Below are 25,127 nucleotides of genomic sequence, written 5' to 3'. Positions count from 1 at the left end.
CTGGGGTCCTGAGCGTGTCGTGTCTCCCATTCACCACAACCACGACGGTGAATCAAAACAGTCGCTGAGGTCTGTTACTTTGCGCTCAACTGTCTCCATCTCGCTCTGATCATGAAGTCGCCGTTATATTCATATTCATATTCAATTTTCTGTGCTGCATCCAAACAGTTTACTTAGCGCAAGCAAAAGACAAATACTAGTGTTGAACCATGTCATCCTGGCCTCCCCCCGGCTATGTTCCCCCCAGCTCTGCCCCTGGGTCTCGCTCGCCCACCGACGCGAACGGACCTATGAAATATCCACCTGGTCCAGACTACTATCCAAACGATGGATGGGGCTCCCGTGACCGTGAATATGATCGTGAACGGGACGGCTGGGGCCGCGATCGAGAATGGAACGAGCATGACCGACGCCGACCTGACTGGGAATATCGTCGTACCCAAGGCCGTGGTCGCAGCCGTAGTCCCGGTGGAGAAGACGGTCAGAATTTTCCTTTAGCTTTCCCTTCCGTTAGTAAACATTCTCTTTCAACCATAGGCCGCTTGAAGCGTCGTCGGTCCGTATCGCCCACCAACGAACGCGAGAGATATGACCCTCGTCCGCGATTTGATGAGCATGGCACGTTTAACTAACTGTCTTTGTTCTCTTCGCTATCTTACAATGAGCACTAGGTTATCACGGAGAGCATCCACGCCGCCACAGGTCCCCCAACAGAGGCCGTGGCCCTATGGATCCGTACAGTGTAGATATTCCTGTCTCATTCCGCGCATTTTGCGAATGGTATCGATATCACCACCCTGAAGCTGCTCAAGAAGAAGAAAAGGTTAAACGCGAAGCCAGCGAAGCTGGAAAAGAGTTGGACAAGGCATCTGACCCCATGCGAGCTCATTTCGATGCCTATAAACGCAAGATGTTGCTCAAGCAGGTGTGTGCCCATTGGCTTCTATGGCCTAAGCCATGCTGACCAAACCTCAGAACAACATGCTGTTCAACGCCCACAAAAGCCAAGTTTGGTTTATCGAACGTTATGACCCCGCAACGGAATATGGTGCCTTGCGTGACCGAATCAAGGCCGAGGGCCGAAAGGGGAGAACAGCCCGTTTTGTGCAAGAACTGGAAGAAGGAAAATATGACCCCGTTGTGGAAGATCCTACAACAGTGACAACGGAGCCTAAGCCTGCAAGCTCACCTCGCGCTGAGGGTGTTGATACCAATGATAACGAGTTGGATTTTGATCACGATAATGATGACGAGGGTAACCCAAAGCCGGCCACAGAAGCTACCGAAAATGGTAAAGTCAAGGAGGGGCCACAAGGCGGGCGGGACGTTGAGTGTAGTATGGAGACGGAGGGTAACCAGGTTATGATTAGGACCCTACCACCAGACATTGGACGTGTGAAGCTGGAACAGGTTGGCCTTTTGATTTATTCAGTCACACTTGGAATGCTAACTCTTGCCTTCCGATTAGGCACTGAATACTATCTCAGGATTCGTGTATGTTACATTTGGGGAACCAACTTTCAAAAAGAACTTTTATCGGGCAGCTTGGATTAGGTTTGCTGATGATGCAGACATGGACCAGGTCATGAATTCCCTCTCAGAGCTTAAGGTCCGTCTTTGTGATAATTCCAGAGTTTATTGCTGACGTGTATTCTGCAGATTGATAACTTCAAACTTCACACGACCCGCATTGTTCGTCCCTTTACCGGACGTGCTCGTATTACACCCTCCGCAGCATGTCACCCTCAAAGGTTGACAAAAGACCTCGCGCGAGCTAAACAATTAGCTCATATCTATGAGGAGGAATCTCGTGCTTTAAACCGTGTACAAGATGTTTCTGAGACGGCAAATGGTGAAGCCGAGGATGAGTCATCCTTGGGAAGTGGATGTGAACATGTTGAGCGTCGATTTGAGAAACTAGTTGCTGAGATGGAAGAAAAAGAGGGTGGCTCTGATGGCCCCAATTTTGCTGCTAAGAGTGTACGTGAGAACCATTCATTGAACGAATAGCAATCTAACTTGACTCGCCTGACAGTTGAGTATTCAACTCGATCTGTACCTTGCGTATCTTCGCACTGCATTCAATTGCTGCTACTACTGCGCCGCTCGTGCAGATTTTCCCGAAGAATTGCAGCGCCGCTGTCTCAAACACACTCGACCGAACGTCATTGTACCAGCGTCCGAGCCTCTGAGTGGTGAGTTTATGCGCAGTCTTCCCTGTCACCAATCAGGTCTAAAGTTTTGTGTGTAGACGAGAGGTGGTTAGAATGGCTTGACCACAAAATAGCCGTACTAGCTGAGCCAGAAAAGGTGGACCCCGCGGAGTATGGCGCTAAAAACTATGACGAGTAAGTCAATGCTAGATGCATCACTCATACAGATCCTAATGTTGCATGCAGTGAGTTGTCCCGTTGCGTTGAGGAGTACATCAAACAAGAGGAAGAGGGCAAATTTAGGTGCAAGACGTGCACAAAGCTCTTTAAAGCCACGTCATTTGTTGAGAAGCATATCGCCAATAAACATCCCGAACTAACGCAAGAACTAGAAACGGTACGTTTTACCTTCCTCTGATAGTGAACATTAACTGATGGTGGGGCGTTCTCAGATACCGTTCTTCAATAACTTCGCATTGGATCCTCATCACATCCAGATTCCCAAACTCCCTCCTGGACCAGACCCAAGAGCGCCACCTCCGCCCCGTATGCCCTACCCAATGGGAGATCCACGCCACATGTACCCGATGGGTGGGCCGCCGCCATATGGATACCGACCTCCTTCCCCACCCGGCTACCGAGGCTACCCACCTCCGTTCGACCCTTATTACGCAGCCTATGGTCCGCCACAACCTTACGCACGTCCTCGCTCGCCGATGCGTGGTAATGGGCCCCGGTTAGGCGAAAGACTAGGGGATTATGCGCCCCCTGATCACATGCTCGCTGGTCTGCCACCGCGGCCCCCAACTACCGGGCTCGATATGCCATCCGGTACTGCGGCTCGCCCGATGCCCCCACCAGATGCTCGTGAAGATCCCCGAGCGTCAGCAGGGAGGAAGAGCTACCACGATATGGACGGTGTGGCCGAAGGAGATGTTGAGCTTATGTACTAATCTTGGTTGGGTGTGGTCTCTGAATTCTGTCGTATATATGTTTTTCGCTTTTAGTAACCGCTCAGTATCTACTTTCAATGACATGATTTTGGGTCTAACGGTCCGGAGGCTGCTAATAAACTTGACATAGATACAAATAAACTTGAGAAACGTATAAGTATATAGAGTAGTGTGGATGATGAAGCCTCGATGTAGCTCAGTACTTGCCACAGGTTGGGTCGGCACAGACATGCAAAAAATCGTGAAGTCGTGTTAGGGTGGGGAAAGCTCTGCGTTGTTCCTCATTTGTGAAATTTGGAGATGATTTTTGAGATACAAACGCCTCGTGAACGATAAGAAGGGCGTCTTCGGCAGCACGGGTGAGTCTATGAGACTGGGTGTCATCCCGGGTCGATTGAACGACGTCTAGGAAATGAGATGTATGCGCAAGATGATCACGCGTAAGTCCACCTAAGAAGAGACGAGCCCAATCGCATAGCCGGGGGCTCGCCGAAATGCTAAATGCGATCCGACAACGCTTGAACACTTCCTCCAGGATCCACCGAACGGTCAGTGAATTCGGCGAGACTCGTTGCGTCATCATAGACTTTATGATCGCAATGCTGGAGGGAAAGTCACCAATGTGTGTGAAATATCGCAACGCTGCATTCGAGCTGTGTACAGTCAAAACGGATGGATGCGAATTGAATAGCATTTGGTCTAAGATGTTGTTGGGGTTAATTTGAGCATTTTGGCAGGGACCTGTCGCATCTTTCCACAACGCATCGAAGATCAACGAAAAGGTATATGCGTCTGGTTGTAGTTTGTATGACCCTGTCTCCAGGGCATTGAAAGCTGAGAAAACACCCCTAAAATTACGATTTCGAAGCTCGGATACTAAAATTTCGTTATAGGCTATAGTAGTCAAAGTCACTCCGTCTTCCTGCATGGTTTGGACAATCCGATATAACGCGGCGGTGTTTGATGGCATGAGCTTCCGGGACGCCACCATCAAGCATACATAGGGAGAAGCTGGGGTAGGTTCATTTTTAAAAGCCCAGTGTTGTTTGTATTTGTGAAACCAGTTGTAACAACCATCCAGCTGTCCGGCTGCATGATACCCACGAATCATGGAGCCCACGACCGAAGGGTTCCCAATGCATGAGTCCGAGTTCCGAGCTATATATGCTTGTACAATGTCCTCCATAAGCTCAGGTCGCTTTGATGATTTAAGCACAGAAAGAAGAGATGCGAGGTGGTGCTCGTTAAGTGTTCCCGATAGGCGAGCAGGAGATATAGACTCTAGGACAGGGTTTAATCCAACAACGGTCTTGCGGGCGGCGTTGGCCTTGACACCCCGGTGTATTGCCGCTACAAGGGGCTCGGGAGGGGAAAATCCATCGGCAAGCATCATCCTATAAATCTTCAAGGCCCCAGGAAAATTCCCAGCACGAAGCAAAAAATATACCGCTTTGGTCATAACTCGAGGACGCAACGTTTCCGGTATGTTTGGTTCAGATGAAACGTACTCCACGGCAGCAGTGGCGTACACTGGGGCTAACGAGCTGAGCAGACTCCGGATTCTTCGCACGTACAGCCGCAGACTCCAGCGACCCATGTTTTTCTTCGGTTTGTACTTTGGCCATTCGGGTGTCGGTCCATTCAGAAGTTTTCCCAAGTCACGTAGGGATATAGGAGGCTTCTGGCTCTGTGATCGTGATTGACTGGATTGTATAATTGCTGCACCACTCTTGGGCGAGGATATTTTACCCTTGCTGTTGTTCTTGGCATGGTTGAAAAGACCACGGAGAAAATACAGAGATGTTAGATGCGGTGTTCCTTGTTTTAACGCTGAAGATTTTAGCAGAAGCCGCTGCATTTGATGGCTAGGAGTGTTCAATAAGCGCACCCTACGATAAATTTTCGCTGCTCACTTTAAGGATCTAGGGACCAATTATATACTGACTACAAGGTTGAATATACTGGAGTGGATGGTAGCTGCAGCATTTGTGAGCGAATAGTTCGCTTATATGGCTTGGATGGATGTCAATTGCAAGTGATGCACCAAAACTACGTTAATTAAAACTGAATATGATTTGAAATAAAAAAATGAACATCAAGATACTAAAAAGTAAACCACATTCGGACACAATTAAGTAGGTCTAACGTGGTTAGATTAAATGTCTATAAAAGTTATTCATGTGCGATGTCAAAAGTCCATTAATCAGAATACAAATCGAAGCAAAACCGGTTGTCCCGGACAGAAATACAGTGGGAAGCATACTGACTCGTCCATTATCGAAAGCACGAAAGCGTGGCTGAAATCAGAGCAAAAGTTTGCTCATGTTGCCAGTGTAAAACTCTTGCGAAGCCCATAGCAGTTGGTCTTGCCTCCCTTGCCATTCTTCCTCCACTCGTGCTTTAACGTCGTTCCATGCGTCTCGATTGACGGATTTAACCTTCACTCTGAACCCACCAGATACTGGTCGGTGATCAGAGACGTTTGGTTCGTATCGTTTGTAATGCTCGTATTGCACACGGTCACCTCGAGAACGGTAGAGAATGCGGTCGCACCAAGCTGGAATGCGGCGTTTTTCAGAACTGTCGAATTCGTTAGATCCACGATCGTACTTGTAAGTCGGCGCAAAAGTAATAGGTGGTTCGGTGAAATGACGCAATCGGAACCCAGGGTTATATTGCATTTCCTTCAGCAACTGGTCATTAGGGAGCAGCGAATTAATATCCCCCGCATGGATGCTTTGAATGACAAGCTCCCGTCGTTGGTCAATTCGGTAGTTCAAGTCACCGTTCAGCTAGATGGAACTATTAGACACAGATGCAAAATGAAGTGTATGAGGTTATTAAACTTACGAAAACGACTTCATGGTCTAGCACCATCGTCCCATCACCTCCACCAACATAAGCGGTGGCGGATACGTTCGGTGAAGCGTACGGGAACACAGTTTTCTCTTCAAACATGGCAGCGAGATCCTGGTTCCTTTCTCGGACGTGTTTTTGACCCGCAGCAAGATGACAGTTCAAGAAGCAGAAAGACGTATCATCGAGTGTGAACCGCGCAATAATAGCACCCTATACAGTCCAATTAATCTCTAGATCGAATTCCGGCTAGCAAACAACGAACCTTATTGCCATAACGGCCTTTCATACCTCGTTTGATCGTAGTAATTGCAGTGTCTGTCAAGGATATACGTTCTGAGTTGCGCACAAATATGCACGTGAACAGTCCGACAAGGTTTTCGGAGTGAATGACGGTATAAGGATCGTCGGGTGGCATCGCTAGCCTGACTGCCAGGACTAGTCGATCATACCATAGTTTATATGAGCGTGAAACCTTTTCGGAAATTTTCTCTGTTTTAGACTTCTGACTCCCCAGAAGTACTGTCTCTGTGGATATCAGTTAGTATTAGGCTGTATTCAAAATCAAGTGAATGCGCACTGGCTGTGAGTTTCTTGTTCTCCAGGTCAATCACCTCTTGGAAGCCAAACACAATAATGTCAGGTCTATCCACCGACCCTAAGACATTGTCGAGGAATGAAGTATTGTCTCTATTCCCTGTCAAAAGGTCCGGTTTTGCTGAGTCAATATTCCATGTGCATATAAGCACTTTTACATCTCGATAGGTGCTGTATTCCTCCTCTCGTTTTTGCATTTCATCATCTGCCTTGAGTTAGACTAAAACCAAAATAGTAACGTGAAAGCTCGTACCAATCCAGTTGTCCCCAACCAATCCATCCCAGAAGAGCATTCGGTCGTCGCGCCCTACGGAATATACAACTAACTTTCCAACCTGAACAATTTCCTCAGTGAGCTATTCGAGAGGAAAACCATGCCATATGTACCTTGGAGATAGAATACGGATCGACTGCTATATGCGCAACCGGCGAATCGCCATGTGCTTGCCATTGGTTCGTGACCATCCATGGCGAATCCTCCCGGACCTCACAGACCGTGATAGTTCCAGATCTAGTACCCAGCCATAAACGCGACCCTACGCCTTCCATGGTAATGACACTAGATGCGGACAGTTTCACCACTTGGACACAGGTGTGTTGGCTGGTCAAGATGTCGTACTTCCATATTGATATACATCCACCTTCATGGCCAATATAAACACGATCCGGCGATTCCGGGATAATGGCACCGCATAGCGCTGGGCCAACAGGTTCGCTAGGGAACAAGTGTTTGGTCGTGAAGTTTGTGGCCAAAAGGTCATATGTGCGGAAAGGAGTACCACGCGTTGAAGTGGTGTTCCCGCCACTATTGGCTCCAGAAGTCCACAAATGACCACCAAGAATCTTGGCGAATGTTTGCTTTTCAGCAGCCCGGTGGGAACGAGTAAATCTAGATAGTGCTGGGGCCAAGCGATCTTCTGACGGTTCAAATACAATGATTTTTCCAGATTCGTCCATCGTAAGCATAGAATTTCCGTAGCGCAGAACGTGTATCACCGCCTGGCTGTGTCCACCAGAAGGGATGAGTACATCCGTGACATGTCCGGACCAAGCATCCAACTCAAAAAGATGGACCATCCTTTCCACCGCACCAAATGTATCGACCATCTTCTTCGCGAGTTTCGCCAGGGCGGAATTCCATAGCGGTGATCCGTGGTTCTTTTGATCGCCACTCAATCCAATATACTCTAGGTCGATGATAAATTGGGGAGATGGCATCCTCTGAGCGTCGTATATCTCAATAGAAGTATGAGCAATACAGATACGGTAACCGGCAGCTGCAACGACGGCTCCGTGAGAGGGAACGTGAACCGGCGTAAATGATCGGTATATGGGTGGGCACCTGCGAGATTGAGAAGAGTCGGGCATGTCGTCTTGAAGCTTTCGAGCGGCAGGGTTGGAGGATAGTGGTCCCGTAGTTACATCGTCCTCAGAGTCTGAAGAATCATCGCCGGATACACGCCGGGGAGGGGGGAGCTTGTCTCCCGGTGCTATGGTCCGCGTTGGTGGTGGTGGGGGTTTGAAGGACCCATGATCGTGAATTTCGCTTGTGGCCCAAGCCTTTAGCCCAGCTAAACGACCCCATGTTGACGATGTTGGCCGAGTAGCCATTGGAGGAGGGGGCGCAGTAGATGCGGTAGAAACAGGACTGGGCACAATCGGAATGACTTCAGACCTAAGGTTTGGATTGGACCGTCGATTAGGTAGAGGGGGAGGTGCATCAACAAGCGAGTTCGTAATTCCCGTTGGGGACTGATAGCCGATGCAGGGGAGAGAACTGACGATGGGCGGGGTGGCGGGGGCGGAGGAGGAGCAGGTCTCCCCATTGGAACAGATGCAGACCGACCACTATTTAATGAGTGGTGCCTGGGAGGGGGCGAACGCAGTCCCAAACCAAATTCATCAACCTCGGCCTGTTGGTTGAGTGTATCCGTTCGCCTGGGTAGTGTGTGATGTACCGTTGTGTTACTCGAGGACATACTATCTGGGCTGGTCGGGAAGGAAGAGGCGGCGCCGGGGATCCAGGTGTAGAAGGTGTGAACAAAACCTGTGCTCTTGGAGGGCCTAGCCGCTCACTGGTGAGCGAAGCGTGTCTCCTACCTCAGAATCGTTGTGAAAAGGTTCAACTTGAGACGTATCCGGGATATTGATGCGAATCGGTAAAATAGGAGGAGTTTGACCATTAGTAGACGTGGGAGCCAGCGAGGGGGTACCCTCTCGAGGTATGGGAGATGGTGATCGTCGAATTTGACTGTCAAGCGGTAACAAAACACCGGGTGTACTAATGGGACTACAAAGGGTTAGGCAGATTTGCCACTACATCAATCGATGGGACTCACGAAGTATCCAAGGATCTGAAAGAGGGAGTGCTGGTAGCACTGAGATGGCTGGTCAAGTCCCCAACGCTAAGACGCCATATGTCCGTGTTGACTATGCAAAGGTGGAGGGGGCGGGGGTTTGCGGTGAACACCTATGGGAGTTAGTCCTTTGGACGAGACGACGCTGTCTGTGCTAGATTTGGACTTTAGTGTAGAGGTACGCTCTGGAGGTGGTGGGGGAGGGGGCTTGAGACCTGGTTTCCTGCTGATGGGAGGGGGTGAAGCACGGATCTGAGTGGGAGTAGGTGCTTCGTCAATGTCATTGGAAGCGTCACTTTCGGTATCTTTCTTCAACATGACCGACGAATTACGTCCCGGAGACGATACGATTGACGAGGGCCGTAGATTAGCGAGTCCATTGCGCCGAGGCGACGCGTTGGGCATTGTGTCGCCTCCAGTGGGTAATCCCTCTTCATGGTCATTCGAATGCGAGCCCCCAGCCTTGGTCGTCGAAGAAGCTGCCAAAGCTTCAAAACGCTCACGCAGCTTGTTAACAGGTTTGATTGAGTTTTCCTCAATGTTAGAGTCCATGGTATACCTACTCATATCAGCCATAGTTGAGCCCACATAGTGCCACTGCACCCACCAGTTGCCTATGTATATTGACTCTAACAAATCGTCTAATCGATAAAGTCACCTGAAACTAGAGATGTGGAGGTTGGGATCGAATGGTCACCTGGCACCGCAATGCCCAAGCGTAGTCCAAGAGTATGAGAAGCTGGTGTGCCCCCGAGCGTAAGCAATTCGTAACAACGCGCTGGGCAAGAAAAAAAAACGACACATACATCAATAAGTTGGCGTGAGGGATTGACACCACAGTTGGTTATTAGGGACGGAGACGTTCAGAATTAGGGTGGTAGATGGAAATGCAATATCGGGTCCGGACTCTGAAATCGAAGTCGCGCAGCAATTCACGTGATCTCATCCCTGAGAAAGGTGTCCAGTTAAAGGCAAATCACGTCTTCCTGGTCAAGTCTTGTTCTAAATAAACAAAACGGTCTCTTGCTAATATACATGAGGATTGTCAATACTCCTATCTATTGCTCTTCCTGGTCTGGTCAGGAGCCCCTTGACCACCAAAATGGGCCATTATCCTTTGCCATAGCCCGGGGTCTATGCGCTATTATATGCTATCAATAAAATATGGTCTCAATAAAGCGCAATATCTTACAGCATTCCCATTATCTTGTGCTTGATCCAAGAAATGATTAAGTATACCTGTGGGTCCATGTCCTCCAAATCAACACCAGCCCCATCATCGTCTGCAAAATCCCCAGGCATGTGCTGCCGGTCATGAGACGCAGTACGTGCTGAGGATTGCCCCCTTGGAACATCTTGAAAATAAGTCTCGTCATAGTACGTCAATGAGGTAGATGGTGACAAAGGGTCATATGCGTGAATTATGGGAGGGAAAGTCCCAGGCCGACAGTAAGCATTAATAGCGCGGAGATCTGCGACAATCGCATGTCTCGCCATTGCTTCAGAAGGGCCCTGACCAAAGTGATTGAGTGCGTTCTCGCGCATAGAGCTTTTGGCTCCAAGTTGAGCTTCCGCTGATGCCACAGTGGACGTAAGCCACACCGAATGTGGCTCGTTTTTCCATAATGAATTCGCTCTTAATGCATATAGATGTCCTAACATATGGAGAGTGGATCCTGCTGGGTCATCATGTCTATACAACCTTACCGGTTATTCAACTTCGTTTATTTTCGGTGGGGGACTCACGTGTATTGCGTTGTTATCCTCAGCGTATCATGAGCACGAATGTTGCCAGGAAGGTTCACGCCAGCTTTGTCCACCAGGTACGGGACAACTTCCGGGAATGCAAGGATGGCTTCCTTCAGCGCAGCCGTGCTCACATCATGCGTCTAAAACAACGGGCATTCGGTTAATTTAACGTTGCCTCGCATACTTGACTCGCACTTACAGCTCCACGTTTCTTGGCTTCCTGGTCGTACAATATCAATGACCGTGTGTAGGCCCACCCAGGTATGCAGTGAATGTCGATCCCATGCGAAGCCAATGGGTTGTCCGCTATTTCTTTACGAACCTCCGGCCAAATATTCCAAACGTCAAGGAGCCATTGACCCATTCCTCCCTTGGCAGAGAGATAATCCAAGTAGAAAGCCGCACCGTGGGGATCGCCAATAGGATCGAGTGCAAACAAAAGCCGAGCGAATTCGAAGGCTGTGCGGGGTATCCCACGCCGGCTCAAGCTCCTGTGTGCACACTTAATGTTAAGATTAAGATGTACTAGGGCTTGACGTACCAACTTACAAGATATGCCGGTGCAGAGCCAGGAATAGGGCCGGTTTTCAATCCGGTCAAAATCAAGCCTCGAAGAGCCAGCGGTAATGTCGAATGCGACCGGAAAGGCATGTTCGAATGCGTAAATAGCTCGCTCCACAAAGTCGGCAGCTTGGCTTAGCTCTACACATATCAGGTAATCTCCTATCACACGAAAGCCAGAACGATCCGAGACTCGCCTTCTTGATGCTTCATGATTTCTCCTATTTGGAGAAGTGTATCAATGTGCCATGGCTCATTCCTGTACAATGTAAATAATGCCGACGGTTCTGCAATACGGTATAAATGGAGGTCGCCTTGGATCAGGTAAAGGCTTACCAGAAAGTGTAACACAGTTAAGAAATTTCAGTTGCGTGCGCTTATAATCAACAGAATGTTCAACGTTCCACCACTTTTCTCCGCCCCGTGTATACCCTTTTCGGCGCCTTTCATAGTCGTCCAAAGGTACCATGGAAATCCCATGGGGTGTGCCGGCCAAACCCCATTGCTGGGTAGGTCGAGTTAAGTGGGAGCGTGAGACCTTGGATACTCGTTGGCTGGGTTTTGCACTGTTTACCTAAGTAACTTTGTTATATACAGGTTTCATATTAACTGGTGATATGTGGATACTAACCACTTTCGAACCAAAAAATCGCCGCATTTCGGCTTCGCTATCGAAATCCTTCAATGATGCGCCCAGAAGTGAGAAGAGCGCTTGAGAGGTAGCACTGGCGAGCCCCTCGTTCACATGCTGGGCCTTCTTCCCTGAGGTCTGTAAATGGGGAAGTTTCTCGGCGAGTTCCTCTAGGGCAAGGTCGATCTCGTCCTTTCCGGATTTGTCTTTCCCAGCCTTTCCAGCTGTAACCTTGTTTTTGTTTTGGGGAGTGGTTTTCGAGGTCGCACTAGTTTGAGCAAGTACCCCCGGAGCGGGCTTCTTCTTCTTCTTTTTCTTCTTTGACTGGGTCCAGATGAGTTTTGTAGTGATAGTCTACGGGGGACGCCAACCTTTTTCCCTGCCGCTGGGGCTGCCTCCTCTTCGCTCTCTTCTTTATCGTCATCGTCGCCCATTAACTAAACTCATTAGTAATACCCACAGTATTGGGAGCGGGTATACACGTACTAGATCGAACTTGGACGTGCCTTGGGCCACTTCTGTCACTTCCACCTCTTCCTCCACCTCAGGCACGTCTTGGCCAGATTCATTTGCCACCTGACCAATTTCTAATTGTTGTAGTTCTTCTAGTTCTCTCTGTTGCCGCTTATTAACTCTGGGCATTGTTGTCGAAACGTATAGGTGGGGGGATGGGCTCAAGTCAAAATAGACAACAACCCAATTTATGGAGATGCGTCAATCGCCTATGAATGATCGAAGATCAATGGGTTATCAATCACGTGTGTTACCCCATTTAAGGGTTTATCCGGCGCTTCAGCCTCCTTATCCTAACGCTGTTGACTGCGGCAACCACAAGTTACTGCACTCTACTTCTGTCTTTCGTTTGGCGGGTTCACCATGTCTGAACACCAGCTAGTCTCTAAATCGCGCCGCAACTTGATAGTGCTATTCGGATCGATACTTGTTGCGCTGGGCTCGGGGACGAACTATGTGAGTTCTGTGATTTATCAATCTGTGTCTGATAAATGACAAGCTCGTCACGGTTTCGTGTAGGTCTACTCAGCATATGCACCGCAGCTTGGAGCAAAGCTTCACCTGACTCATACGCAAGTCAACATTGTTGGCATTGCTGGGAATTGTGAGTGCTTGACGAGTGCCTGAGCTTGCCTTCAAATCGCTGAGCTCTCCGATAGTGGGTGTATACTGGTATGATTAGAGTGTGAATGCCTATATTAGGTATATGAGCTTATATACTCTTAGCTCTGGGCCATTCTGGGGGAAGTTCATTGATGCGCGGGGCCCACGAATGTGAGTCTGGTTGTTACGAAGCTACTAATACGTCTGAATTTCAACTTTTCCAATATCTCAGACCATTATTGGTAGCCTTTATCTTGTTATCTTTTGGATATGGGGGAATTCGCGCCTTCTACACTGGTGCAATAGCTTTACCCGAATCGTCCGCTGCACAATTCAATCGAAGCGTGGCAGCCTTGTTTGTCCTTAGTTTTTGTACTGGTAGTGCTGGTAATGCGGGCATCACGTCCGCCATGAATTCTGCCGCCAAGAGCTTTCCCGATCGCATGGTGAGCTCTGCTATTTTGAGGGCAACCAGCTGAACTGAGATGAATTAGCGAGCGTCGGTTACTGGGATGGTAGCCAGTGGCTTTGGCTTGTCGGCGTTCTTCTTTTCGACTACTGCCCATGTTTTATTCCCCGGAGATACCGGCGCCTTGTTACTCACTCTGGCGCTTGGCTCATCATTCGCGATGCTAATTGGTTTCTTCATCGTACACCCGGTTCCTCATACATCACAACACGACCTTTATCAGGCACTTCCAGCCTCCGAATCTCAGCTTTCTGTTGCTGACCAACTGGATACCTTCTCTCCTGTAGAAGCTACTTATGAGCAAGATGCCATTGCCCACGTGCGAGGGACGTCCAGGGCTAGGGACGAAGCAAGGCGGAGCCGAAGCCTAGTAAGAGAAGACATGCCGTTCCTGTCGGAGGGCGCTTCATCGTACAGAGGTCGATCTCGGAACGCTACTCGACTTGCTTTAGATATACCTGCTTGGTCACAAAGTGGTTCACAAGACCAGGACCGGCGTCGGTCCGTTTCGATGCATCGTGACTTTATAGATGCTACCTCGAATTTGAGGGAGCCTAGCAATGACGATGCCAACATCCATGGATTAGCTCTATTTAAGACCGTAGACTTTTGGGTTGTATTTGGGGTACTTTCATTGCGTAAGTTTAAAGTAAAGCCTCAATCGTTCAATACTGATCTCCATTTCTATCAGTTGCAGGAACCGGGCTTATGTGTATGCTACCTTTTGGGCTCAATGACTCAGGGCTAACGCTATATTTAACTATTAGACATCAACAATGTCGGTTTAATTGTCCAGGTTTTGCTCGCCGCTGGCAACCCTAACTGGGACCGGACCGACGGAGGTGAGAGGCAAGCTGCACAAGTCTCTATTATCAGTATTGCCAACGCAGCCGGAAGACTTCTTATAGGTATGTTGTATAATTATGCTCCAAAAGGCCAAAGGTCATGATGTTTGCTTTAGGTCTTGGTGCCGACCACGGGAAGAATAAGTACGATGCTCCACGCTCGTACTTCTTGGTGATCACAGCGATAGTCGCCATTGCATCTCAAGTCACTCTGATGTATGCTGAGGTCCCTGACCATTTGTGGATGTCATCTGGGCTGTTGGGCCTTGCTTACGGAGCAACATTTGGACTCTGCCCGGTACTGACGATCGAATGGTTCGGAATTAGTGGGTCAAAACGGCACCGTATGCGGCGTAGTTACTAACCGAAATCCAAGGCCACTTTTCTGGAAATTGGGGATTTGTTTCCTTGGCGCCAGTGAGTGTTGTCAGGAGATGTTCTTTGCATCGTATTAAATGCTCTATCTAACAGGTTCTATCCGGGAACCTTTTTAACTTAATGTTCGGGCGAAATCTCGACAACCGTGCGACCGAACCTCAACCTGCTACAACCCCTTCGGCTGGTATGTTGGTCCGCGGGCTTCCAAGCTCAAAAGAGCTGTTATGTTATGACGGAAATGCATGCTACACTGATAGGTAGGTAGTTCGGACACCAGTATGGAGAAGTGTATTCACCGAAACGTGCTGTAGTATACGAGTATCTCTGTTCGCATGCTTCTGTGCGTTGGCCATTAGTATGTTTGCTGCGTGGAGGGATAAGCGGAGGCAAAAGCTTGAACACTCCAAAGCTGGTTTACTTTGGACGGTAGAGGAGGAATCTTCGAGTGATTCTCAAGTTCGATGATATATATCCCAGTAATTAGATACCACACCCAATAGATAAGCTCAAGGTTTCCGAGTGTTCAGACATACCGGCGGTAGCCTGGCCAATCGCGTCTTCCACCAACCAAGTTCAGGGACGCAGGGTCCTGAGTGACGATGATCAAACTTGAGGCACCTAAATCCAGAAACTGTCTCTTCCCACCACACCACTGCCACGCCCTCCAATAATCTTAGCCACATCACAGCCGATGGCCCAATACCCTTCTCCGCTGACCGAACCAGAGAATGAGCTGCCTAGTAGTCAGGCCAGTTCAACTCTCGAGGGCTACCCAAGAGTTTACAAGGATCCTGTCCATGATTATGTCGAACTGCCCGCAGGATTGTCGTGTATCGTAGACACGTAAGTCCATCTGAAGTTAAAATATGATATGGGCTAAAAGGCTTATGGACATAGTCCTCAATTTCAACGGTTGCGGGAGCTGAAACAGCTTGGGTCCGCCTACTACGTATTTCCAGGTGAGCTAACACACATCGTTACTATACTTAATGTCCGTGTCACTAACGGTAATATCGTGCAGGCGCAGCACACAATCGATTCGAGCACTGCTTAGGTGAGCTTGCTTTATATCCTGTCTGGAGGTAACAAATCGGCTGAAGGATGTCTTATTTTCAGGCGTGGCGCATCTCGGTATGCTACCCATAGCTGTTCTTTGTCACATTTGCTTACAAACTTTCATGGTTCAGCCCGTAAAATGATAGAGGGGCTGAGAACTCGGCAGCCTGAGCTCGGCATCGATGATAGAGACGTCAAGTGCGTGACAATTGCGGGGCTGTGCCATGACTTGGGTAAGGAGCAAATGTGTCAGCTTGTCTTCTCCACTGACCTCATTATAGGACATGGTCCTTTCTCTCACGTTTGGGACAACAAGTTCATTCATGCAGTTTCGTGAGTTTTCAGCTGACAAGTTCGTTGATTCTGTAGGCTAATTGATCCTTTTCAGACCAGGCACGAACTGGACCCACGAAATGGGCTCCGAGATGATGTTTGACGCGATATGCAATGACTACGACGTGGACCTTACCACTGATGAGCAAAATTTCATAAAAGACTTAATTCGTGGACGGCCGAGCTTGAGTAGTGGAAGGTATGGGATTATATCTTAGCGCCATAGTGTGGTAGTAAGTGACCAAATACTCGATAGGGTGCCGCCAGAGAAACCGTTTTTGTTCGAGATTGTTGCTAACAATCGAAACGGGATTGATGTCGACAAGTGAGTAGCATACACTCCCGGTTGAGTTATATGCAAACCATCCACTAGGTTCGACTACATCCAAAGAGATACGCACGCAGTTGGGAATAAAATGAACGATGTTACTTCCCGGTGGGTGAAGTTTGGAGTGTTTTTCCTACTCAACCTGACGTCATGTGCTTTAGCCTTATTCGCTCCGCTCGTGTTATTGACAACGAAATTTGCTATGCTGACAAGGACTGGTACATGGTTTCCCAGTTGTTCGAATCACGCTTTGCCTTACACAAGATGATTTACAACCATAAGTCTTGTGAGTACAACTTCGAAACCTGACGTTTAGTGTATTGACGGTGCTTGATTACTAGGTAAATCAATCGAGCTGATGATAGTGGATGCTCTTGTATTGGCCGACCCGTTTATGCATTTAGCAGACAAAATCCACAATGCTGAAGAGTATCTTCACCTCAATGATTCGGTTTTACTAGAAATTGAACGTTCGCAAACTCCGGTATGTCATAAGATTCGTCACGCAAGAGCAGGGATTAATGTTTGAGTGATAGGAACTAGAAAAATCCCGACAAATAATAAGAGTAGGTATTAGTGTTATCATCAACCGATACCACTAACACCGTTTGTTTTTAATAGAGAATCCGTACTAGGCAGTTATACAAACAAGTGGATGTTTACATGTTTGCGGTTGAACACCGTAGCACGTTGAAATCGCTCACACCTGAAAGGACAGCGGAGGTTGCTAAGACCATCGTGATGCCAGAAGGAGAGGATGCCGAACTAGCGGCTGAAGATGTTGCTATCGATATGACTCTACTACACCTGTAAGCAGACTTACTGTATATGTTTCCCGTTCCATAGACTCTGACCGGTTGTTAGAGGCATGAAAGATAAGCGACCTGTGGACTTGGTCAAATTTTACGGAAAGCGTAACCCCAACGGCAAGCATACTAATATACGAGCGTTTCTCGTTGGCTGATAGTGAAACAGCATCGAGTAGGGCGGCACCCGAGAACGCATCACATGTATTCTCGCAATCATCTCAGGAGCTCTGTTTGAGAATTTTTACGCGAAACCCAGAGTGAGTTACCATCATTCTGACTTGCGGTATACTGACTTTCTCTTCAGGAAATTTGGAATTGTCCAAACCGCTTGTCGAGAAGTTTTGAAACAGCTCTTTCCTCCCGAATCTGATCAAATGGCCGAAACTCCATCTACACCCAAAACATCGTCTATGAAAATACTTGAAGGTGTTTCTGGTACAATTTCAAGGAGCAGTCCTCAAAAAACCTCCCATGCTCGCTCTGTCTCTACCCCATTTGCCCACAATCCAGTGAGTGTCTTCCTCTATTTCCTTGCTTCCAGGCTGAATTAGTGTAGTTTACCACGGTGCCCCCCAACTATCGAGAGTCTGGAAGCCCTCAGCTCCAAGGCACTCTGACTGGAAAGCGTTACCGAGGATCTCAGCAAAACACTCCGGATATCCCAGACCCAAAGCGCATCCGACCTCTACCCTTGACTAACCAAAGCTCCCCGACCCGTGGGCGCTAGGCCGTATCGCAGGTGGTCCCTCATTTCACTTTTAGATGTGTATATAGCTTTCTTCGTCTCGGGATTTCACTTTTTCACTTGTAGATCTACCTATTTTTATATCTCTGCACTCCGGGGCTTTAATTTAATGCACTGTATATATCGACTCTAGACTGCTCAAGGGTGTTTAAGGCGCCAAACGTCCTGCCCTGAACTCCACAGTGATCGACACGTGACTTCTGGAGCGGCGACGCTGGCCGACAATCATAACACGCTACGGTAACCTACAACTCCGTCTGATCGCGGGCTCTCATACTACTTAAACCATTGGTCTTATAGGGTGTATAATACCAGCCCTGGAGCATAGTTGAATATGTCCTCAAAGCAAGCCTCTACCTCTGACTTGCGCGGTTTCTTTGGATCTCAAAATGGGGCGAAACCTGATAAGAAGAAAACCCAAATACTAATCAGTAAGCTGATCTCAGTCTTACTATTTCAGAATTATGCGACGATGTAATTGTGTCCCCCTCCCTACAGGCGATGACGAAGGCGACGAACCGTATGCTATAGTTTCGCTATATTAATGTTGTCATGGCTAATACACAACCAGTCCTGCGAAGAGTCCTAACAAACCGTGAGTATGACCAAGTTAGAGGTTGAGAAGCAAACATCTGAACTTGCATCAGCATCTCCAAGCCAGCTCCACTAAACACCTCCGAGCCATCGCGATCTCCTTCTCCTGTTCAAGGCCGATCTACTGCAAAGCGCAAATCCAAAGTTCTAATGTCGAGTGATGAAGAGGATAATGTACGGACGGCATTCAAAAAAGCAGCAGTTTCCGCACCCTCAAAGCAAGGGGATGATGTATCAACAGAACCCAATGGTCAAGTAAAACCACTAGCTGGAATGTCAATAGTCTTTACTGGGGATTTCGAATGGGAACGTGAACGCTTGGCGGATGCCACCAAGAAAAACGGCGGGTGAGCTCTTGGCGAGAAGAAGTCTTTTCCCTTGATATTATTGACGGTTTTGTTCAGAGAGGTTCTGAAGCAACCGGGCCCGACTATGTCCTTTATTGTAGTTGGCAAGAATGTCAGCCAATCCAAACTTCAAGCGATCGAAAAGAAGAAGTTGAAGACGAAAACTGAACAGGAGTTCATGGAATTAATCAAGCCGAAAACTACACCGATGTCTGAAAAACCAACTCCGGTTCTTAAGTCACCTCCAAAGAAAACCAACGCTTCCCGAAACCGGAAATCTTCTCCAGTCGAGGAGGAAGCCCCAGAGCACAAACCAGCTCCCAAAGCGAAAAAGGACGTTCCTACTAAGAAACGGGGATCTTCTCCAGTAGCCAGCGACGATGACACGCCGGCCAAACCAGCTATTAAAAAAGGTGGATGGAACCGTCCGACGGGAGATCAGAACTTTGATGCAGCGTGAGTTCTTCTATTTTATGGTCTTTGACCTTGATTTAGATTTTTATTTTTTTAGGATGGCCGCAGCTAAAGCGGCAAAGGCAAGTGGTCCTAGTGCTCCGGGCTCAAAAGAAGTACCCAACGGTCATCCCAACGCACTTGCCGGTTTAACGTTTGTATTCACCGGAGAGCTAAGCAGCTTTTCTCGTGATGAAGCCCAAGATTTGGCGAAACGGTTTGGGGGGTATGTGCGATTTTTTGTAATAAGCGCTTTCACTCGATGACATGCGCCACTAGTCGTGTCACTGGCCAAGCATCTAGCAAGACATCGTTCGTTGTAATTGGAGAAGGGGCCGGGCCAGGCAAAATGAAGAAAGTTACCTCCCTCGGTATCAAGACTCTGGACGAAGACGGGTTTCTCAATCTCATCGGTACTCGTGAAGGCAAACTTGATGCCAAAGCACAAGAAAAACAGAAGCAGGAGGAAGAAAAGATCAAGCAAGCTGCGCGAGACATGGAGCGGCGCGAGCGCGAAGCTGCAAAGGAAGCCAAGAAGGGTCAGAGTGCTGGAACTGCGCGGTCCGTCTTTCTGTTTCAGAGACTTCCTATTAAACTAAACCTATACCCCAGCTCAGCGCCGGCACCACCCACCGCGCAACTTTGGACAACAAAATACGCACCACAATCCTTAAAGGATGTGTGTGGTAACAAAGCACTTGTGGATAAACTACAACTTTGGCTTCATGAGTGGTGAGTCTAGATTCGCTGCCTGATTCACACATTCACTGAGAGCGATTGTATAGGCAAGCGAGCGCTAAGGCAGGATTCAAGAAACCAGGAAAGAATGGAATGAACACTTCACGAGCCGTTTTGCTTGCAGGTCCACCTGGTATAGGAAAGACTACAAGCGCTCATCTTGTTGCGAAGGCAGAAGGATACACTCCCATTGAGCTAAATGCAAGTGACACTCGTAGTAAGAAATTACTCGAAGTAAGTATGTCAACCTTGTTCAGAAGCAAGGTGGCTGAGGCAACATTGAAGAACAGCGCTAATATCAACAATACATCACTCGATGGGTGGATGGCCGGTCAAGGGGTAAGCGGCAGTAGATTCTGAGACAGCTTTCTCCTAGCCCCCACTAACACATTCCTAGTCCTCCAATGTAGCTGGCATGGAGATTACGGATCGTACCGTGTTGATTATGGATGAGGTTGACGGAATGTCGGCAGGAGATCGAGGTGGCGTTAGCGCGCTGATTTCACTTATCAAGAAAACCAAAGTAGGTCGGAACTTTCGGTCAAACCACGATACTAACGCAGCTTAGGTTCCAGTTATTTGCATTGCCAATGATGATAAAACTCCAAAGCTCAAGTCGTTGCTTCATTCAGCATTCAGACTATCATTCAGAAAGTATGTGACACATTTAATCAATATGATTATCTGACCTTCTGTTTATAGACCTGAACCGCAAGCGATTCGCTCACGGATTTTGACAATTGCGTTCAAGTAAGTGCTTGCATGTATTAGGTGTAATCTCCTGACAATGGTGCTTAAATCTAGGGAGAAGATGAAAATTCCCGCAAACGTCATAGACCAACTTATCGCTGGTACTCAGTCAGACATCCGACAAGTTCTTAACATGCTATCGACATGGAAGCTATCTCATGACACTATGGACTTCGATGAGGGGAAGGAACTGTATGCAATTATCCCTCAGGCTTGAGCACCGTTGACATTAGCCCCTTATTAGTGTACGGCAAAACGAAAAATACAGCATCAAGAGCCCATTTGAGGTCACAAACCAGATTTTAGGCCCATATACTTTTAGCGCAACCTCTCGGCATACTTTAAACGACAAGATTGAGATGTACTTCCATGATCATGCTTTCGTACCTTTGTTCATACAGGCAGGTCATTTGAAGTGGCCAGCAGTGAAGGATTTAATCTTACTCGAAACAGGAGAACTACCTCAAGACGCAACCCGCGAAAACTTCGAAGCTATCTGGCAGAGATGTTGCACTGGAGCAACTGAAACTTATGGACCGAGCCGCATCTTCTATTTCGGATGGAGATTTGGTTGATACCATGATTCATGGGTTAGGTTATTGCTCACTTACAGTCCACGGTGAACTAACTCCTGGAGTCACAGAACACAGCAGCATTGGTCCCTCATGCCGCTTCACGCCGTTACATCGACAGTTAGGCCGGCTTCGTTCTTGTATGGCACTGGCCTCGGCTATGGTGGCCCCCTGCAAATGACATTCCCTCAGTACGCTGGCGGCTTTCTAATAATGTACGGACCTCGTACTTACCGTTTAATTAGATGGCTTGGCCAGAACTCTAAACAAGGAAAACTACAGCGACAACTGGGAGATATCCAAATACGAATGCGCCTGAAAGTCTCTGGGAACAAAGCAGAAATTCGACAATCATATATCCCGGCCCTACTGCCCCGTTTGGTCCGACCGCTTATTGAAGAAGGCTCTGTGCGTATCAATTGCGCACGCCACTAATATCTAGTATTGATTATCCAAACAGAATGGCGTCCCAACTGTTATCGAAATAATGGATGAGTACTACTTGTCCAAGGAGGAATGGGATGCAATGCTTGAATTGGGCATTGGCCCCAACAAAGGCGAAGATTTTGCCAGCAAGATTAGCACAGCAACCAAGACAGCATTTACACGCAAGTAAGTGCCTTTGTTCCGACTGGCTTTCTACCGACTGATCAGTCTCTCAGGTATAACTCGACAGACCACCCTATTGCTTTTCACAAACCCCAAGAATTTGGGAGGCCGAGCACGAAAATTGCAGCAGAGGCTATGCCAGACCACGAAGATGTCCTCGAGGTAACATGGTTCACACTAGCACAGCTTACTCGATGCTAACCAGTACCATAGGTCGACGATGAGCCCGAAGAGGAAGAGGAGAAACAACCCAAAGGCAAGGCCAAGGCGTCTGAGATTGAGAAGGACAAGCTTATCAAAGAAAGCAAGCCCAAGGCGGCGGCCAAGGGTGTAACCAAGGGACGCAAAGCGGCTGCTAAGAGCTAACTGTGGTTGTTTCGCTAATCGGCTTTTGAGGATACTGGAGATTATGATAATTTAATTGGCGATACACTTTCTTGTCTATACAGGCTAGATAATTTTCATATTTTATACATACATCGAAGCACCTATGTGGTACCATCGAGAACAACCTCCATCTCGTTTATTCCACTAATTGATTCGAGTCCTCCGCGACTAGTTCCCGAGGGGCCGGACATGAATACATCTGCCCCGGACGCTAAAGAATCAATAAGCAACGAAAGGCGAGACTCTGTCAAATTCGGCTCCTGCATACCACGCCCCCCAATTAAGTCCGGCTCTGAAGCTGACCAATAAGTAAATTTGCTCACCTTATGAAGCTCTTCTAAATCCGCTCGAAATCCATCTGCGACGCTTGCCATCCAAAAACTACGAAACCGAGCCCTTAGCTCTTCCTCTCTTTTGTGTGAACCTTCCGTGCCGGATGGAGGTAAAAACGAGGGGAGGGCTGTTGGTGGTGGAGAGGGCGAGTGGGAGTCCCGTCGTTTTGGCTTTGGGAGAGCGTGTGTAGTAGCGGCGGCTTGCAGACTAGTAGAACGAACAGAGCTTGAAGACTCGGAGAAGCGGAGGATGAAGATGAAGAGTCTGACTCGGAATCCGAATGTCTTGTTGGACAATTATTTTGGCGGGTACTGGAATAGTTGTCACTTGAGGAGACTCATCTTCAGATGAAGAAGATGAAGAAGACGCAGAGGATGAAGAAGAGGACGCCGCACGACGTTTGCGTTTCCTGTTCCGTTTCCTAGTCGGAATCGTAGCAGCTTTCGCCAAAGGCATAATGCAAGGGTCGAGGTAAAAGACAAGCGATATTTTTATTTGAAATGGTAGTCCTGCCACTTCTTGCATTGCCACCATCAGCTCATCAGTCAAATTACACTGGTTGGCCGTCGCCACGCCAAAGTGAATGATATTGAGATATGATACATATAATTGCAAGTTACAGACGGACGCGAGTAATTCATATGAGGAGTCAGAACAGATACGAGTCTCAAACAAAGAACGAAACGAGATACAGACTCCAGTCCAAACGAGCTTCCCAGGCCCATCCACAAATCCCATAAAAATAACGACAAAAAAAAAAGGAAAGTCTGTGCTTGGTGCTGCCCTACTCCACGTGTAGTAGCAAGCGGGTATGTCCTTTGGTATACTGCTCATCTAGCCAAGTAAGTAGGGTCGAGTCGCTTGTAATCTCCGAACCTTCATCACTCCATATTCGTCGAGGCTGGAAGCCGAGCCGTCCGTGCACAGCATCAGACACGGCCTGGAAATTGATCGTTTGTGGCGCAAACGCAAGTGCAACAATTTCGTCTGAAACGCTGTGTTGAACCTTGAGCTTTAGCGAAGGTGTGGAATGTCCCAAAAGTGACTGTCTACTCCTCGACTGATTGAGGCCTAGACCGTAAACTTGCTGGGCTGGAACGGTCAAGTGAGGTTCGCTCATGCGTGGACTCAAGGCCCTAAGATTTGAGCTCAGGGAATGAGAGTTATACGTAACACCCGGTAGGCCTGGAGAACTGGGAGCAGCAGCTGAAAACCTGAATGGAAAACGAGATAGAGTCACGGGGCTTCCAGTTACTCCTGGTGGGGGCTCCCATGTCTCCGTGGAAGGCGACGATAGTGGGTGCTTTGCACGAGGTGTGTGTTCAGGATCCACGAGGTCAGGAGCCATTTCGTAACATTCCACGGCAATGTGCGGGAGGACGGCACTATCAAAGCACTTTGCTGACTGAGAGACCGGTTGAGAGACCTGTCCGTTGCGGCGGTGATGATGTCAGTTGGGTATTCGACCTTGTATGTTCCCGCGTGCGACCATGTGCCAGATGGACTAAGGGGAGGGGTGGTTGTCGATCCTGAAAACAGGCTGTCAGCAGAAGCCGTCGAAGACACAAGGCGCTATTGGGTGTTCCTATCAGAAAAGATTTCGAATGCAATTGAATATACATGCATACATACCTCCCGGCTAGAATTGAATCCCGCTCGATAGATAGGAGTAGGTTTCTGCAGCTGCGTTCCGACTGTGCTCGTGGAGATATGAGGTGATGGGTTGAGTACCCGGAGCGGAGTACTGTCCTTGTCCGGACCCGGTGTTGCGACGACGGTCGAGGTTCTAGAGAATAACGATTCATAGTGAGGAGATGGTGACTGAGGCATCGGGGCCGAGCCGGACCGTGGCCGAGACACTGGAGTGCGTCTCCCCGTGGGGTTGCCCATACTCGACGCTCGACGAGCCATAGCGGGAACCATATCGAGACGGAACACGCTGCCCAGTTCCGGCGAAGGAAGAACTATGCGAGTGGCCCGAGCACTGGGTCGGCGGCTGGGCTGAGGAGGCGAAAGAATATCCATAACAGAGGGTGTACCGGCAATGAAGCTTGCTTCACGGTGCAGATTGATCCTAGCAGTATCCCGTTTCCTGCGTTTGTATCGGCGAACTAGGAATATCGATGCGGAAATCATTACGCAGCCCAAGAGTGTGCCAAACACAATACCTGATCATAGTTAGCCACCAAGTCTTGCGCTACACGGAACATAGTATACGTACATAGAATAAGCACCGTCCTTCCACGCATATTTGAAGTCGCCGCAGAGGCAGAGGGTTGTGTATCAATGAGTGTCCGGGTGTGTAGGTCAATGAGTGGGGGCATGTCAAACCGACGTTAAAGATCGTCAAGGGCGGCGTCTGTTGTTGGCCCACACTCAGATTCAGAAGTCTGAGCGGGCAACAGAGG

At 48.4% G+C, this 25,127-nt stretch overlaps 10 protein-coding genes across 10 annotated transcripts; 4 read left to right on the top strand and 6 right to left on the bottom strand.

Annotated features, from left to right (window-relative positions):
• Positions 1 to 209: 209 nt before the first annotated feature.
• On the top strand, positions 210 to 3,106 carry RhiXN_04211 (pre-rRNA-processing protein ESF2; the record flags this gene model as incomplete). Its single annotated transcript, XM_043324028.1, has 10 exons — positions 210 to 480; positions 538 to 597; positions 672 to 925; positions 976 to 1,410; positions 1,469 to 1,609; positions 1,660 to 1,980; positions 2,036 to 2,195; positions 2,252 to 2,348; positions 2,400 to 2,550; positions 2,606 to 3,106. The coding sequence occupies 10 exons, from the start codon at positions 210 to 212 to the stop codon at positions 3,104 to 3,106; spliced, it is 2,391 nt and encodes a 796-aa protein (XP_043176447.1).
• Positions 3,107 to 3,302: 196 nt separating this feature from the next.
• Positions 3,303 to 4,964, bottom strand: RhiXN_04210 (inositol-1,4,5-trisphosphate 5-phosphatase 11; the record flags this gene model as incomplete). The annotated part of the gene is made up of 1 exon (XM_043324027.1): positions 3,303 to 4,964. One exon carries the CDS (start codon positions 4,962 to 4,964, stop codon positions 3,303 to 3,305), a length of 1,662 nt encoding a protein of 553 aa, XP_043176446.1.
• A 445-nt stretch (positions 4,965 to 5,409) lies between these two features.
• Positions 5,410 to 9,468, bottom strand: RhiXN_04209 (endonuclease/exonuclease/phosphatase family protein; the record flags this gene model as incomplete). Its single annotated transcript, XM_043324026.1, has 10 exons — positions 5,410 to 5,898; positions 5,957 to 6,175; positions 6,228 to 6,490; positions 6,543 to 6,764; positions 6,813 to 6,894; positions 6,947 to 8,234; positions 8,285 to 8,623; positions 8,660 to 8,849; positions 8,899 to 8,937; positions 8,991 to 9,468. The coding sequence occupies 10 exons, from the start codon at positions 9,466 to 9,468 to the stop codon at positions 5,410 to 5,412; spliced, it is 3,609 nt and encodes a 1,202-aa protein (XP_043176445.1).
• Positions 9,469 to 10,104: 636 nt separating this feature from the next.
• Positions 10,105 to 11,316, bottom strand: RhiXN_04208 (Transcriptional repressor TCF25; the record flags this gene model as incomplete). Its single annotated transcript, XM_043324025.1, has 4 exons — positions 10,105 to 10,609; positions 10,663 to 10,805; positions 10,865 to 11,156; positions 11,207 to 11,316. The coding sequence occupies 4 exons, from the start codon at positions 11,314 to 11,316 to the stop codon at positions 10,105 to 10,107; spliced, it is 1,050 nt and encodes a 349-aa protein (XP_043176444.1).
• A 75-nt stretch (positions 11,317 to 11,391) lies between these two features.
• On the bottom strand, positions 11,392 to 12,499 carry RhiXN_04207 (Transcriptional repressor TCF25; the record flags this gene model as incomplete). The annotated part of the gene is made up of 5 exons (XM_043324024.1): positions 11,392 to 11,513; positions 11,563 to 11,800; positions 11,858 to 12,181; positions 12,229 to 12,294; positions 12,344 to 12,499. 5 exons carry the CDS (start codon positions 12,497 to 12,499, stop codon positions 11,392 to 11,394), a joined length of 906 nt encoding a protein of 301 aa, XP_043176443.1.
• A 234-nt stretch (positions 12,500 to 12,733) lies between these two features.
• On the top strand, positions 12,734 to 15,130 carry RhiXN_04206 (major facilitator superfamily transporter; the record flags this gene model as incomplete). Its single annotated transcript, XM_043324023.1, has 12 exons — positions 12,734 to 12,826; positions 12,890 to 12,974; positions 13,030 to 13,042; positions 13,097 to 13,144; positions 13,206 to 13,419; positions 13,468 to 14,080; positions 14,134 to 14,154; positions 14,210 to 14,350; positions 14,404 to 14,613; positions 14,664 to 14,704; positions 14,759 to 14,922; positions 14,977 to 15,130. The coding sequence occupies 12 exons, from the start codon at positions 12,734 to 12,736 to the stop codon at positions 15,128 to 15,130; spliced, it is 1,797 nt and encodes a 598-aa protein (XP_043176442.1).
• Positions 15,131 to 15,356: 226 nt separating this feature from the next.
• Positions 15,357 to 17,918, top strand: RhiXN_04205 (HD domain-containing protein; the record flags this gene model as incomplete). Its single annotated transcript, XM_043324022.1, has 17 exons — positions 15,357 to 15,508; positions 15,563 to 15,624; positions 15,687 to 15,719; positions 15,782 to 15,796; positions 15,853 to 15,954; positions 16,003 to 16,054; positions 16,110 to 16,253; positions 16,311 to 16,379; positions 16,428 to 16,490; positions 16,544 to 16,668; positions 16,724 to 16,866; positions 16,919 to 16,948; positions 17,004 to 17,191; positions 17,247 to 17,296; positions 17,358 to 17,448; positions 17,496 to 17,700; positions 17,748 to 17,918. The coding sequence occupies 17 exons, from the start codon at positions 15,357 to 15,359 to the stop codon at positions 17,916 to 17,918; spliced, it is 1,695 nt and encodes a 564-aa protein (XP_043176441.1).
• A 352-nt stretch (positions 17,919 to 18,270) lies between these two features.
• Positions 18,271 to 22,365, top strand: RhiXN_04204 (replication factor C subunit 1; the record flags this gene model as incomplete). The annotated part of the gene is made up of 21 exons (XM_043324021.1): positions 18,271 to 18,367; positions 18,435 to 18,456; positions 18,508 to 18,531; positions 18,584 to 18,877; positions 18,935 to 19,333; positions 19,389 to 19,556; positions 19,610 to 19,891; positions 19,943 to 20,062; positions 20,116 to 20,302; positions 20,354 to 20,407; positions 20,466 to 20,591; positions 20,637 to 20,722; positions 20,771 to 20,818; positions 20,873 to 21,010; positions 21,063 to 21,201; positions 21,272 to 21,408; positions 21,462 to 21,581; positions 21,636 to 21,798; positions 21,851 to 22,002; positions 22,053 to 22,161; positions 22,213 to 22,365. The coding sequence occupies 21 exons, from the start codon at positions 18,271 to 18,273 to the stop codon at positions 22,363 to 22,365; spliced, it is 3,018 nt and encodes a 1,005-aa protein (XP_043176440.1).
• Positions 22,366 to 22,487: 122 nt separating this feature from the next.
• On the bottom strand, positions 22,488 to 23,175 carry RhiXN_04203 (ribosome assembly protein; the record flags this gene model as incomplete). The annotated part of the gene is made up of 3 exons (XM_043324020.1): positions 22,488 to 22,646; positions 22,710 to 23,003; positions 23,047 to 23,175. 3 exons carry the CDS (start codon positions 23,173 to 23,175, stop codon positions 22,488 to 22,490), a joined length of 582 nt encoding a protein of 193 aa, XP_043176439.1.
• A 328-nt stretch (positions 23,176 to 23,503) lies between these two features.
• RhiXN_04202 (uncharacterized protein) lies at positions 23,504 to 25,043 on the bottom strand (the record flags this gene model as incomplete). Its single annotated transcript, XM_043324019.1, has 4 exons — positions 23,504 to 24,145; positions 24,187 to 24,291; positions 24,352 to 24,887; positions 24,941 to 25,043. 4 exons carry the CDS (start codon positions 25,041 to 25,043, stop codon positions 23,504 to 23,506), a joined length of 1,386 nt encoding a protein of 461 aa, XP_043176438.1.
• Between the last annotated feature and the right edge of the window lie 84 nt (positions 25,044 to 25,127).

This window comes from Rhizoctonia solani, chromosome 1 (genome assembly GCF_016906535.1).
Source record: "Rhizoctonia solani chromosome 1, complete sequence".
Lineage (NCBI taxonomy): Eukaryota > Fungi > Basidiomycota > Agaricomycetes > Cantharellales > Ceratobasidiaceae > Rhizoctonia > Rhizoctonia solani.
Note: the sequence above shows the minus strand (reverse complement) of the source record. Positions and strands in the feature narration are given on the sequence as shown.